Below are 16,131 nucleotides of genomic sequence, written 5' to 3'. Positions count from 1 at the left end.
CACTGGTTACAAGCAAAGTCAGGAGCCAGGCTGACTGGTTTCAGATCCTCGCTGTGCCTTTAGTTGCTGTGTGACCTTAGGTAAGTTGCTCAATGGCTCTTTGCCTTAGCTCCTAACCCGTAAATGGAAATAATTAGGGTTTATCACATGAGTTTGTTATAAAGTTTAGATAAATTAGCATATGGAAAGTATTTTAAAAAATAGTGCCTGGCACGTAAAAAGTGACACAGAAGTATGTTAATAGTTGGCTCAGAAGCCTGACTCTGCAGTTTACCAGCGTGGCTCTTTCAGAACAGACTCTTGTTAACCGTGCCCCAGATATTACTACAGAAAGAGCATAACACCCAGTCCTATGCACACCCTCCAGGATGATTAAAATTAAAAGTATAAATTCAAGTGCTAGCTGGAATGCGGTTCAGTCGGAATTCTCATCTGCTGTTGCGGGAATGTTAATTGGCACAGCTACTTTGGGAAAAATGTTTGGTGCCACCTGTTAAAGCTGAGCACATGTCTCTGCCAAACCCCAGCGATTCTGCTCCTGGGAACTACTCAACAGAGGTGCGTGCACAGCTGCACCAAAAGGCTCACGGGAGGGCCATGCAGGCAAAACCAGGGAGAAGCATGCTGTCTTCCGGCGCCAGAGTGGGTACGTAAGCAAGTTGTCGTTTGATCAGACAAACTGATACGTTCAAGCAGCGACGAGGGGCAGATTATTAGGAGACACGGACGAGTCAGCGTAATCGAGTGAAGTGGGAACTACTCTGATCGCATTTATAGAAAACGCAAAAGGAAGGAAGTGTCGCCGATCCTGTTGAAAGTCAGACTAGTGGGTACTTTGGGGAGGACACCCCCAAGGGAGCTCCCGGGGGACCACTGATGGTCCCTTTCTCGTTCTGGGTTCTGGTTACAGAGCTGTGCTTACTTGGTGAACATACCTTAAGCTGTGAACTTAGGGTTTGTACCTTCCTATGCATTATTTTGTGTTTGACTAAGAAGATCAAACATATGATGAAAAGCAAATATAAATTCTCCCTGGAGAAATGTGTCAGCATAGGCCTTAAATTATTTCTGGAATTTTCCTTCTATAATTGCAAGTACTCAATCAAAAATTGCAGGCATGCAAGAAGGCACCATAAGAAGAAATTAAGAAAACTGTAGAAACAGACCACACATTCAGATAGCAGACAAACTTGAACTAAGCTCGTTATAGTCAAGGATGAGATTGATGATTAAGCAGAGAAGATAAGATTGATGATTTAAACAGAGAACTGGAAAATATAGAAACCATAGGTATTCTAGAACTGAAAAATATAAAAAAGAACTAAATAAATGGTTTTAATAGCAGCTTAGACACCGATAAAGGAAGAGCTAGTGTACTGGAAATTAGATCAGTGAAGCAGAAAGACAGAAACCTGGGCAACAGAGAAATTCCATGAGGCACAGAGGTCTCCAATGGCCACCTCGTTTCCCTTAAGTCCCAAAGCCCCATGTCATCTGGCTCCCGTGCTTCTCTTGCTGGCTCCCTCCCGTCACCTCTCCCCTCGTGACCTTTGTACTTGCTGTGCATTCTGCCTGAAATGCCCTCCTCCGAATTGTATACAGCCAGCCCTTTCAGGTGTGTGTGCAGTCTCTGTTCTCTAAGGACCCCTCTGGCCACTCTAAGATCTCAAGCCCCCCACGCTCCGACTGTGTTACATACTGTATTTATATGTGATTGGTTTGTCCTTCTGCTTCCCCACTGGAATGTCAGCCCCATGAGGACAACACTGTTTATTCTGTATGTATCTGCTTAGAACAGTGAGTGCCTGGCACAAAGTCGGGGTTCAACATGCCTCTGTCCCAGGGGAGGTGGAAAAATTAATGTAAAAATATTTAGCGTGATGTACATAACATGGGCTTAATAAAATTTACTTATCCCCGCTTTTCCCCATCTCTGTGGGATTGTTGGTTAAATTTTATTTCCTGTTTACAGTTTTCCCTTCCCTTGTTTGTGGGGTTTCTGGGTTAACTTGTTTGTTATTTTATTTTCCTTTATTATATTTTTGAACACCTTGTCAAATCCAAACAAATCTAATTCTATCGCAGATACAAACTGAGAGAGAAAAGGCATTCTATGAATAATTGACACAGACGTGTTTTTAAAAGCTGCGTTTGGATGTGGATGGGATCACCACTAACCTTGGTCGGCCGTTTCTGTATCTAAAAACCACAGTAGTTAATACCGGTATTTGCCGACCATGGAAATGCAGACATCGCAGTTTAGACAGTTTTAAGAATGTATCACATTCTGCAGAAGACAAAAGCCTGGGTAGCTCTCATGTTTCTCTGGCCTAATAGCATGAAAATGTTAAATGGATGAGATCTTTAAATAAAATGAAACTGTCTTTATTGGGCAAGAACTGTGCCAAACTACAGCTTTCATACATTGTTTCACTTAATTCGCCCACAATCATTGGAAATAGTAGCCAGATATGGATTATAATTCCCATTGGCATATTATCAAATGGAGGTTCAAGGAGGTTAGGTGACTTCCCCAGAGCCACACAGCTGCTAAGAGGCAGAGCTGGAATTTGAACGCAGGTGTCAGAATCCAAAGACTGACACAAATGTATTTGTCACAGCCATCAGTAAACACCTGGGGGTGTGATTTGATAGTTGAAGTAATGATGTTTTATTTAAGTGCTTATGAGAATGATTCTTATTTAGAATGATCAGTAATACTGTGGTTTTGTCTTTAATTAGAAAATAACTTGTGATGTGTTCATGTCCTTGGTGATGAACTTGACAAAGGTGTTATTACTCCAAACCCCAGCCAAAAATGAATTTCTCCAAAGCCTGTTTTTAGCTAATATCTTTGTTTTATAAACTCAAAACAATCATTCTAAAACTAGAATTAAGTAAGCCTTTAACAGTGTTATATATGAAAACTTTCTGCATTTTGAAAAGACCAGATAGCACCCTAATTAAAGTGAGGTGTTTATGTAGGGTAACTGTCTCTTTTTAAAAGGACCTAAAACTGAAACATTGTTTTGTAAAATCACTATCTTTTGTAAATTCTTCTGTTTGTTTAAAGTGGCTCTTCCCAGCTTAAATGTTATGCTTGATTTTACTTGTGACAGAAATAGAATTAAATAGGTCATGCTGCTTCCTTTATTCTGTAAAATCTCTTCTTTTCAAAGCAAGATTTCCCTGGTATTTGGCCATGTGTCGGTTGGAGCTTGTAGGTCAGGAATAGCCAATGAAGACTCTCTACCTGTGTTAGAATGGTTCCCCTTACTGAAGCTCTCGTGTCTTCCAAGTGTCCAGGTCACCCTGTCACTTAAATTCCATTTAGACATCTTCTTTATCAAAGACCAAAAACTCAGAGGTATAGCGTGATGAATTAACAAGTCTTTTTTAATGAGGCAGGAATGTGTATTAATATACATTTATTTCTTGTGCATCTTTGTTCATTGTTTTTAACAATGTTGCTCTGGCTTTCAGAAACAGAATATACAGGGTTCTAAAGGGAAATTTCTTGCTGAGGGCAGGGAACGTAAGACGGATAAGTAATGTTTGACAAAAGAATTCAGGTGAGGTCTCATTATCAAAATGTGTACTGTGTTAATAAATACTGCATTTTATTCTATGATGTCTCATTGATTAGCATTCATCTTAAAGAAGCTATGCTCTGTTTCCTGCCGCTTATCCTTTAATTAGTTCTGTCATTCATTCATGCATTCATCCATTAAGCAAACATTACTGCATGCCTCCTATGTGCCAGGCAGTCAGCATCCAAGAGGGCAAGGCCTGGTCCTACCCTTAGGGACCTGGCAGACCAGTGGGAGAGAAAGCAGGTGGGGAAGTAACTGCAGGCACCGTGGATGCAAGTTATCAGTTGTTACAGAAGCTCAAAGGAGGGCGTGATAATTAAGCCTGAAGTCCTCTGGTGAAGACCTAAAAGGTGATGGCGAACAACATGTGTGGAGAAATTCCAGCCTGCATCAGAAGCTGCTTCACGGCCCCTAGCAGGGTGCTGAAGCATGCGATGCAGTGTCCCCGGGTACCTTGCAAAGGGCGAGACGGAGAGGTTGGGGCTGCGCTCTTATCCCCAGGAACCCAGAGAGGAGTGGAGAGCAGAGGTGTGCAAGCAGGGAAGCAAGGGGCTCAGAAGTGCACGTTAGTGGATAACTGGGGAGGAAGCTCCCGTAAGGAACTCGTAAGAAGCCAGGGCAGTGAGTCAGGAGAGGGTGCTCGTCTGGCTGAGAATGTCGGAGTGATTGTACTGCGCTCACGTTGGGACTGTAGAGGAAGGGCAGGTACGACAGAGATTGAGGAGATAAAAAATAGAGATGGACTGGCCACGCGGAAGGACAGTGGCTGGCGAAGCCCGTGGCATTGATGGTGCAGACAAAAGTGCCTTCAGAGGTTTGTGTAGAAACGGTTTCTTAACATTTTATTAGCGATGTGTATCTCCACCACCGCCTCACTCACAGGTACAGGATCTGTTTTAAAAGTGCAACAGAGGGGATAATGACATCTTTGCGGGGCATTTTAATAACATCAGGGAGGCCTGTCAGGCATCTTCCAGAGGAAACTGAGCGGGTGGCTTGGAATGAACCAGTTTCGACTGCCCAGTCTCCTCACGTGGGGTCCTCTGAGGAATGTCTGGGGAGGTGTCTAGACGAGCCACCCACACTCAGGGCAGGTGACAGGACTGAGTGGAAGCGGGACGTGGCGAGCTTTTCCTCTGGAGGCTTTCAGCCCAGCAATCGAACCAACATGGATTCGTCCCCACGGTGCCCAGGCGCTGTGATGAAGTGTATAAAAGAGTAAGTGAGGCACAGTCCATGCTCTTCATCCGTCATGCCAGTCGTTTCTGTACAGCACCCGAGGTGTGTGGATTAGGTCCAGGGCTGGCATAGCGGTGGGTGATACACTCTGGTCCTGTGTGTGTCCCAGAAGAGGAGACGCATTTGCGTTCCGTATGTGCCGGCACAGAGACTTGTAGGGCGCAGCGCATGACCTGAAATAATCATTGCATTTGAGGCACAGGACACAGGGCAGAAAAGCGAGGCCGGCATGTACCCTGGGGCCATGTCACAAAGTGGAATTCTCTGGAAGAAAATATAGAAATGTGAGAAAACACCCAGAGATTTCAAGTGTGAAGAAAATCGTTCACCGTCTCCGCCCCGCTGGTAGTGAGGTGGTGAGCTCGCGTCCCGGGTCCTGGCAAACTCGCATCCTAAGCCCCACTTTGTGCTTGAACTAAGTCTCTACCATCCTCTTCTGTACTAGGCTTAGGAGTCCACTCAAATAATGCAATTACAATGTTTTTAAAGTTTCTTCTGTAGCCACAGGAACATCTAAAGAGAAATTTCATAATGTCAAATTATGGGAAGAAGAAAAACAAATAACCAGTAGTTGGGAACACTGGCAGATAAGAACGCTAAGGGGAAAAAAACAAAAGGGGGCTGCTAAACCCCAGGTCACCTGCCCTCAGCCAGAAAAGCCTCGTGTTCAGAGGCCCTTACCCAGCTTTGCCACTCTCTACCCTTCATGTTCACCATCTGTTGAGTCCCTTACTAGTTAACTTCCCCCGTTGTTCTCAGCCAATAACCTCTTCTCCTACCTGGAAATGAAATAGCAGCTGATCAACAGGAATTTCCTCCTAACTTATACATGTATTCGCAGTCACACTCCTGTTTTCCTCCTTTTCTCCTGTCGCAATTTTCCTCTTCCATACATTCTTCAACTGTTGTCCATTGAACAAATAATGCTTGTGATAAGAAGGGGTACACCCCCAAAGCCAAATCCAACTGTGAAATCGTCGTGAAAGAAATCCTGTGAGAATTGCAAGTTCAGTCTTTTAAAATCTTTAATGTGAAAATACGGAAGTCAATAATTCAGTAACCTAACCAATTTGAAAATTCAAATTGCTAGCATTGTAACATCTGACAGAATAATTGAGCGAGGGATGAGTGACATATCTAAGTGTAGAGTTAAAACAGTACAGTACTTAAAAACATTTCAGTTATTTAAGAGAGTTCCAGTCATTTACAATTTTGATTCCTTTAAATAAGCATAGAACTAGGATTCTTCACTTGGTAACTTCGTAAAGCCACATGCTTTTCAAGCCACTCACAAATTACTGAAGAAACCATGAGCCCCACATCTGGTAAGAACGGGCAGTGCAGTGACGTAGGCACAGGTTTAACCCTCCAGGTTCACCCTCTCTGTTCCAGACGCAGTTCCCCGGACGAGTTCTAAAGCGCAGAGTGGACCATGCCAATCAAATCCAAATCCACATCCTCACCTGGCTCATCCAGGATCTGGTTTGCAGGTTTCTCAGGGTCATTGCTCCCCCCTCCTCCCTTTGCACCCGGCAGTGTACCCCCAACAAGCTGTGTGCTTCCTGGGATGAGATGCGTTCTCATGTCTCTACGCCATCGTTTTGAACCTGCTGTGCGTTCTGCCTAATTTTTGTCTTTAATGAATGTTTTCCAGCTGCTTTTGCTTTTCTCTGCTTATGAAACTGAGATCTAACAGCGATACTTCTGGGAAGTTTCCCTCTGCTTTTCCTTCCCTTATCGGGCGATCCCATGCCCCCTGAAGGCCCTCCTTTGCCCACAGCACTTCTCCCTGTAGTTGTGTGTCACCTGCCACTTCACCGCAGGCCACTCCCTTCTCCATCTGTGAGATCAGCAGTGTGCCAGGCACAGTGCAAATTATTAAATTATCATTTTATTAAATTATTATTTTATTAACATACAATACAATTATTATTTATAAATTAAAATTATTAACACAATTTATTAAAATAAAAGTTATTTTAATTTAATAAGTTTACTTGTTTCATTAGGAACAGCGGCTCCTTTTAATTTCTTAATTTTCTAGAATTATTAGTGATGTCTGCATTATGCTACTTATAACTAAAATCATCTCAATTTTGTTTCGTTGTTTTTTCCTTTGTATCTTGTCTGACAGCTTTCTCCGACCTTGCATTAGTCGTTGGAAGACCAAATTAGTTATCGCCTTTAGTGAACGACAAGAAACCCAGTGGCTTGCATGTTGTGTTCTAACTGTTCTTGACTTTTATTCTTCCTCTATCCCTATTTAATGAGTATTCATTTTATATTCTGTCCTATCTTGTGTCCCAAGTACTGGATACATAGCTCTTCAACAAATACCCAGTTTCTTCTTTGTGGAAAATTATTTTAAAAAATGAGGTCATCATTCATAAATTGTGTAAGCTTTACTCCTACAAAGACAGTGCTATTTCTTCATATTAATGTTTGTTTTACAAAACTGAAAGCATTACAATCTAACTTCTTTTTTAGATCTTTGTGTGCTCCTAAGTCAAATAAATTGTACTCTACTATTGAGCAGATGCCCTTTGAAAAAGAGAATCAGGTAATTACATTAAAACTAGTCCCTGGGCTCACACCTTCGCATGTGATGGCTTTTAGTGTTCTTCATTGTGTATCATTTTAGAGATCTAGGAGGAAGGTGTGTGGGTAATGCTTTACTGTAATAGTTAATAATATAAGCTATCTTTCATAAAGTTCTTAATGTCAGCCATTTTGCCGGGAAACCTACACACATATGTATATGTCGTTTCTCACCCCTTCAGGATACTTACAAGGACTCACATTTTACAGGTAAAGAAGCAGATTCTGATACGTGAGTGGGCCTGCCTAAAATCACTGATCGTAAATTATGGAAGCCCTTCTAAGTCTAGACCTTTTATCTTACCCCTTAACCACATTTCTCTACTTCAAGAGGTCTGGTGGTAATTATTAACTTGATTAGCATTGATGATACTGATGTTCCAAGCTACTTAGATGTGATTTCTAAGCTCATTTATATATTAAATACCAGTAAGTCCAAAGTCACTATGTAATCGACTAACCCCAGAAACTTAGAAATCAGTGTTAGGGTAGGATTCACACTTTCACGGATGTAAATGTCATTGAGTAACATACCTTATTTGCTCTTCTAGAGTGATTATTTCTCTGGACTTTTTTTGAATTCTACAATACTTTTAAAATAACCATAGTGTGTGTGTTATCATAACTGCAGAGCGTCCTCAGTTTGAAGTCTGTCCACAGAAGTAGGAGGATGGCTTTTGCTCTTGCTGGATTTCCTTTTTATTGTTGAGTTGTAAGAGTTATTTAAATGTCCTGAATACTAGACCATTATCAGATATGTGATTTGCAAATATTTTCTCCATCCTATGGATTGTTTTTTAACTTTCTTACTAGTGTCCTTTGATGCATAAGTTTTAAATTTCGATGAAATCCACTTAATCTATATTTTCTTTGGTGGTTTGTGCTTTTGCTGGCGTATCTAAGAAACTAATAACTAATCCAAGATCACAAAGATTTACACCTGTGTTTTCTTCTTAGAGTTTTATAGTTTTAGCTTGTATACTTAGATGTATGATGCATTTTGTACAAATTTATGTATATGGTGTGAGGTAACAGTCCAACTTCATTCCTTTGCATGTAGATATCCATTTATTCCCACAACATATACTGACGAGATTTTTTCCGTCTACCACTGAATTGTCTTGGAACCCTTGTTGAAAGTCAATTGACCATGAATGTAAGGATTTATTTCTGTATTCTCAGTTCTGGTTTTCTAGATCTGTATCTCTCTGCTAGTACCTCACTGTTTTGCTTACTTAGCTTTGAAGTAAATTTTGAGTTGGGAAGATAGATATATGTTCTATCCTGGAGAATGTTCCATGTGTAATTGAGAAGAATATGTATTCTTACTTTTGGGTAGAGTATTTTGTAAATGTCTCTTAGGTGTAATTGGTTAGTGTTGTTGTTCAAATCTTCTATTTTTGATATTTTTTAGTTGTTTTTTTATTATTGGAAGTGTGACTTTGAAGTCCCTAAATATTATTGTTGAATTATCTGTTTCTCCGTTTAGTTCAGTTTTTGCTTCATGCATGTTGAGCTCTGTTGTTATAAATGTTTATACATATGCATATATTTATATAATGATTTTATCTTCTTGACAGATTGGCCCTTTTATTACTATAAATAAATGTCCTTTTTTCTCAGGTATCAATTTTTGTCTTAAGTCTATTTTGTCTGATATTAGTATAGCTCTGGTAGTTCTCTTTTGATTGGTATTTCCATGATATATCTTCTTCTATCCTTTTTCTTTCAACTTATTTTTTATCTTTGAATCTAAAGTGTGTCTTGTAGATAGCATATGGTTGTATCATGTTTTTTAACATGATGCCAATTTCTGCCTTTTAATTGGTATGTTTAATCAATTTATATTTAGTCTAATTACTGATAAGTTAGGACTTACATCTGTCATTTTGCTATTTGTTTTCTGTATGTCTTAATCTCTTTTTTATACCTTTCTACCTCCTTTTGTGGTAAACAGATATATTTCACTGGACCACTTTAATTCCATTGTCATCTCTTTTTCTACCTTTTTTATATTATAAAATATTTTCTTAGCCTGCTCTGGAGCTTGCAGTTTATATATTAGCTTATATTGGTCTTTTGCAGATTTATACAAGTTAATGTCAACAGTACACAAAATTTTTGCTTCGCTATAGGTCCATTCTCACCCCTTCCTACCTTTGTGTTGTTACTGTTGTACAAATTACAGTTTTATACATTCTGTGCCCATCAACACAGATTTATAATTATTTGTTCATTAGTTGTCTTTTAAGTAAAATAGGAGAAAAAAAGCGTTAAAACAGAAAATACATTTATTCTGTCTTTTATATTTACCTAAGTATCACTGTTCATTATTTTTTCATGTAGATTCAAGTTACTGTCTAATGACCTTTTACTTTACCTGAAGAACTCCTTTTAGTATTTCTTGTAGCACATATCTGCTATTGATGTATTCTCTCCATTTTTGTTTACCTGGGAATATCATAATTTTTCCATTTTTGAAGGATAGTTTGCTGGATATAGAATCCTTAGTTGACAGTCTTTTTATTTTGGCATTTGGAATATAGAATCCCATTGTCCTTTGGCCTTCATGGTCTCTCTTGAGAAATCAGCTTTTGGTTTTATTGAGAATCTCTTGCACATGATAAGTGTTTTCTCTCTTGCTGTGTTTTTCTCTTTGTCTTTCAACATTTTGCAGATGTTGTATCTCAGTGTGGGCTTCTTTGAGTTTATCCTACTTGGATTTGTGGAGCTTCTTGGATACGTAGATTAAAGTTTTTCATCATATTTGGGAAGCTTTTAGCCATTATTTCTTCAAATAATCTTTCTGGTCTTTTCTCTCCCCTCCTTGTGGGTATCTGATTACGTATATGTTCATGTTTAATGGTGTCCCACAAATCTGTGAAACGCTGTTCATTTTCTTCTTTTTCCCCCCCTCTTTCTCAGACTGGATGATCAATTTTCCTATCTTCAGGAGCACTGATTCTTTCTTCTATCTAGTTATATCTGCTATTGAAACTCTCTGGTAGATTTTTAATTTTTAACTTTGAAATTCAAGCATTTCTTTGTATTTAAAAAAATTATTTTCTATGCCTATATTAATATCCTTTATTTGGTAAGGCATTGTTCTCATACTTTTCATTAGTTCTTTAGATACCGGTTATCCTTGAGTTCCTTGAACATATTTCAAATAACTGATTTAAAGACTTTGCCTAGTAAGTCCAATGTCTCAGATTCCTAATGGATAGCTGCTATGGATTCCTTTTTTCCTTGTGTATGGATCATACTTTCATTTTTCTTTGCATGTCACTTTTTTGTTGTTGTTGCTGTTGTTTAAAATAGGACACTTCATATAGTATGTCAACTGTGAAAACCAGATTCTCCTTTTTTCCCCAGGATTTCTGTTTTCATTTTGGTTCAGTGACTTTTTCAAACTAATTTTGTAAGGTCTGTATTTATCATGTGTTGCCACTTAAGCGTCTCCTCTCTGTTACTTTAGTGATCAGCTAAAGATTGGGCAGAGAAGGTCCTAGTCTTTGTCTAGAGCCTACGGGTGTCTATTGGAGCCAGTCAACTACAACCAACTCTGCCTTAGGTTTGCCTTTCCTTCTTGTACTGAACCTCCAGGTCAGCCCAGGGAAAGAGCGCAGGGCCTTCTTAGGTCTCCTGGGCATGTACCTGACACTGTGCACGCATATACTCTTTTAGATTCCCAGGATCGTGTCAGAGCTTTTCAAAGGCCATATGGACATCTCATTCCCCTATTTTTTTCTTATTAGCCTGTTGTTTGCTCTAGTTTTTTTCCCCACCACCTCAGGTAGCAGAAATCTTAAATAATTGCCTCTGATTATTTTTTTCGAATACCCCTAGAGCAAAAGGGTTTTGCACGGGATGAGCTCCAAATCAGGTCAAATAAAGACATCCCTCTGGGAGTGGGGTTTTGATATGGCTCCACCCTGCTCTGCCCCCTCCAGTGGCCTCTAGCTTGCTGGTTTCCATAATGATTGTGGATGTTGGATTTCAAGGTTCATGCAGAGCTGGGACTGAGGGGTGAGAATAGAACAAGTTAAAACATCGCAAAGCTTGCTGTTCATACCAACATTCTGCCTTTCTTTCTTTCTTTCTTTCTTTCTTTCTTTCTTTCTTTCTTTCTTTCTTTCTTTCTTTATTTTTATTTTTATTTTTATTTTTATTAAATAAATGTTCCCTAGATCTCTGCAAGCCATTGGTTAATTTCCAGAACTGTAAAAATGTTGATTCTGACAGTTTTTGCTAGTTTCTCTTTGCATTTCGCTTTTGGAGGTTCTTACTCCATCATTTTCACTGATGTCACTCTTATGTTTTTCTTTACACTATAATTAGATATATAGTTAAGTGCTAGCTGAATTAATAAAGATTCACTAAAACAAGAATGCTTCTTTCTTTCTAGAAACTTCTCTGAATGTTTTTATTCTTCTGTTATATTATAGGACTATGATGATGGATATGGCACTGCTTATGATGAACAGAGTTACGATTCCTATGATAACAGCTATAGCACCCCAGCCCAAAGGTAAGAGTCAATCTTTATGACCAGACCCCATAACAGACATTTGTGCCCTTCCGTGTTTATATACTCTGGGGAAAGGATAATGATAATCAGCTAGGGAGGGTAATTTGACTTGGTCTGCTTTGCTGTTTGTTTTCTTTAATTGTGGAAATACTGTCTGTTCTACCAAGTAGCATGTATTACTCTTCCCAGATTCACTGCAGTTTTAATAAGGCTTGGGAAATAAAAATTGCAATTTTATTTACTCTTACAATTTAAGTGTTCAGCATGTTCTGAGGGGGAATAATGTCTAAAAGTCTGTGGTTCTTCAGGTCCTAAGGTCCAAAATCCCATCTGAAATGTGTAAATATCCTACACAGTCAGTACCTGGGGAAGGAAACTCCAAAAGTTTTGTTTCGTATTCGTAGGAGATTTCCTTTTCCTACGCAGGAGCAGCAATGCTCCTGTTTGTTAACAACTTCCAATTCCTATTCGTGAATAATGAGTTAGTTCCCATTCATTTTCTAAATAAATATTTACCCAGAAATAAATGTGTTCTCAGAGGCAAAAGAGAGTTTTATAGTTACTGCTTCTGATAATATACCTTGATGTTCATTGGTGTATGAAATCAGTGTTTATTCTGTTCAGAATGTTTTCCTAAAAGCCTATGAACCTATTGCTTTATGTTTACTTCTTAGTGGAGGACAAAGGTAGACGTACACCAAATAAATTATTAGCTTTATGAAGCATAAGAAAGATGGACTATGTAGTTATTTTGATGAAACATAAATTCACCTTTGAACTCAGACAATACCAGGCAAGCTTTGAGCAGATGCTCTTATGTGTTAACTCTCATACTGAGGTTGACAGAGATATAAAATTTTATTTTCATTCTGCTCGTGTCAATTTTTTTTTCTTATGTAACTTGTAACAATTACGTGGTCTTTAAAGGCTGACTCTCAACTGGTCGTTTTTGTTGGAAGCTTTGTGCACGGAACAGTAAGTGATGTCTGAGAATTCCACGTTGTTTTGTAGAAATCAAGGGTGTGATGCACAGGAGAGAGATGAGGCAGTAGAAGGAATGACCACATATTCCTGACTCAGGGACCTGGGGCAGCATCAGGGGAGCCATCGAAGAGTTACATGCAAGGGCATGACATGTTTCGACTTGGATTCAGAGAAATTAACTAGATGGCAGTATGGAGGTAGATTGACGGATGTGAACCTAGAGGCAGAGACCAATTTAGAGGTTGATACATTATAAATTATAAGCCCTATAAATGTCAGGGGAGACTCACTTACAGAAACATCTTGTATGACAGCCAACTTACCTTCTTTGAAGTGAGCTTTTCAATGCTATAACTCATTTTACTGAATGAGTAGAGATAGTATGAAAGTTGCCCACATTGGCAAACATAGAAACCACTGCCAGGAATTCTGAATATTTATTTAATTCTCATGACCTGTGAAATAGACATCAGTCCTTTTAAAGGCAAAGAACACGGTGGTTCACAAAAATGAGGTAATTTGCCTAAGATCGTGTAACTTAGAAGCGAAGGAGCCAAACTTGGATCCCAGGTCTGGGTGACTGCGTGTGTCGCCCTCCACTGCGCTCGCAGCTGCTCTGTTGTAAATCCAAGTGAAGCAGCTACGTTGTGGAGTCGCGGGAGGAAATGGTGTTAAGCACTGTTAGCTGGCGTTGCCATGACAGAAAGCCACAGGCGGTGGCGCAAGCAAAGAAATGTATCTTCTCACAGCTATAGAGGTTGGGAGTCCAAGATCAAGGCGTTGGCAGGTTTCTCTTGAGGCCTCTCCTGGCCTTGCAGGTGGGCGGGGCCCCTGTGTGTGTTTTCCTGTGCACGCATCCCTGCTGACTCTGTGTATCCACATGTCTTTGCTTATAAGGACACCAGGCAGATTGGATCAGGGCCCTCACAAGGCCTCATTTTAACTTAATCCCCCTTTAAGGCCTGTCTCCAAATGAAGTCACATCCTGAGGTGCTGGGGCTTAGCGCGTCAACATACGATTTTTACGGGAGGGACCACAATTCAGCTCGTAACATGCACAGTTCTAGCATTGGTTGAAGCACAACACCATATTCTCATAATTAGAAATCTAGTATAAACTGGTTAGGGCAGCAAATATTCAAATCATCCCTGGGATCAAATAGTGGGCATTAGCAAGGATATTACAGTCACCGTCATCTGCAGTTACTGAGTCTTTCCTGTGTGCTTGGTACCGCTTCAGGGACTTCATATAAATTCTCCTATCTCTCCGCATGCCCTGAAATATTGCAAAAGTCAAGTTTAAGCATGGCAGTCCCTCGCATACAGGTTCAGAGAGGTCAAATCGCTTACGCAAACTCGGAAGGCTGAGCAGGGGTCAAGTCCACCTTAGTCCGAAGCACCCTCTTTGTGCCCTGCTCCATCCTCTTTCAGCTCCCCTTTGTCATGTTTTTAATTTCAGTTGCTACAACTAATTCCTATTAGTATGTGCTGTTTACAGTTTTCAAAAACCTGATACTTGGTGATGCTTTCGAATCCCTTAGGAATCATGCTTCCATCTGAACTGGGTGTGTGTTGCCTTAGCAGACCTGGCCTACCTTAATTAAACCTAAGAAAGTCATCTGTGCTGCATATTGGTGTTGTAGACCGAGACTAACGAAATCAAGAACTTTGTTTTTCCAATTTTACATTAGATTCTTCCAGCAAATAGCACTTACTGCCACTATGCTCAAGGAGCACTAATCGTCGCTAATGATAATACCATGTAACACGTATTGTTCTGCAGTCTAAAATTCCATGATTTTCACATTTCAGGTTTTATAAAATTAATTCCGTACTTCAATAATTCTCTCAATTCAAAATTGGAAAGTACATTCCATGCTATCGTTATACGAGGTCTGACAATTAAGTTCACAAACTTTGTTGCAAGGATGTTGCTAACCTTTTTTTCTCTCAGAGGGATACTCATTATGAATAATTACCAGCTGGACAAACAGTTAACCAAGTTTACTATTTGAAAGGGCTGCAAAGTCTGCGTGAAAAAGTTAAACGACCTGAACTTTTCACCAACAATTCATGGCTCTTGCATCACGACAATGCACCAGCTCACACGGCACTGTCTGTGAGGGAGTTTTTAGCCAGGAAACAAATAACTGTATTGGATCACCCTCCCTACTCACCTGATCTGACCCCAATGACTTCTTTCTTTAACCAAAGATAAAGGAAATCTTGAAAGGAAGACATTTTGATGACATTCAGGACATCAAGGGACATAGGATGACAGCTCTGATGGCCATTCCAGAAAAAGAGTTCCAAAATTGCTTTGAAGGGTGGACTAGGTGCTGGGATCGGTGCATAGCTTCCCAAGGGGAGTACTTGGAAGGTGACCGTAGTGATATTCAGCAATGAGGGATGTAGCACTTTTTCTAGGATGAGTTCACAAACTTAATTGTCAGACCTCATATAGTTCTGTATTACTGCAGAATTCTTTACTTGGCATTTTTTTAATGTTACAAAGCTGTTCTGAGAATGTTCTTTGACACGTCTTGATGTAGTAGAAGGAGGCCCGAGCAGAAGTTAAAACCGCACTGTCCACTGTGGCAGGCCCCTGCCCATGTGGCCGTTGAACACTTGCAATGTATCGACTCCAAACTTAGTATGAAATAAAGAGTCTAAAACACACATCTCATTACAATGAATATCACTTCTTTTTTCTTACTTTTTTTTAATGTATGTAGCTATTACAGACCTTTAACTTACAAATTTGTCTGGGGAAACGCATAGTTAGAAGCCTGGCTGTGTGGTGTCTCGGATCAGGGCACAGACGCCCTCAGGGAGGCCAGTTGACACACTAGACACAGAAAGAAAACGAGAGAGCGTCAGTGGTGTGCATCGTTTTTAAATTTCTGTTTTGATATCTCGTGATGTGTGTAGGATATAACTTAATACTATATAGTATACATTATACATAAACAATTGCAGTTACAAGCTCAAAAATGGTTCTCTTTCTGATGGACGTGTGTCATCAGAAACGCTTGGAGACCTGGGCCATAGTGGTTACAGGTCTGACCAGACCTGTGTTTGGGTCCCACCTTTAACATGTACTGGTTATATGACTTTGGGCAGGCTGTTTTGCCTTCTAAGCTTCAGTTTGTAAAATGTGTAACCTCGTTTTTTCTTTAAAGGGTC

General features: G+C 39.8%; 1 protein-coding gene across 5 annotated transcripts in view; it reads left to right on the top strand.

Annotated features, from left to right (window-relative positions):
- KHDRBS3 (KH RNA binding domain containing, signal transduction associated 3) overlaps positions 1 to 16,131 on the top strand; it is a 165,680-nt gene that overhangs the window by 108,859 nt on the left and 40,690 nt on the right. For all 5 annotated transcript variants that reach the window (XR_002136731.3, XR_002136730.3, XM_088798937.1 and 2 more), the window contains exon 7: positions 11,879 to 11,961. Coding sequence is in view for 3 of the 5 variants with exons in the window: in XM_088798937.1 (XP_088655063.1) it covers positions 11,879 to 11,961 (83 nt within the window). In the remaining 2 variants the exon portion in view is untranslated. The remainder of the gene's footprint in view (positions 1 to 11,878; positions 11,962 to 16,131) is intronic.

This window comes from Rhinolophus sinicus, chromosome 6 (genome assembly GCF_057876585.1).
Source record: "Rhinolophus sinicus isolate RSI-liver-muscle chromosome 6, RSI-T2T, whole genome shotgun sequence".
NCBI lineage: Eukaryota > Metazoa > Chordata > Mammalia > Chiroptera > Rhinolophidae > Rhinolophus > Rhinolophus sinicus.
The sequence above is the reverse complement of the archived record's forward strand: the minus strand, read 5'-3'. Positions and strand labels throughout refer to the sequence as shown.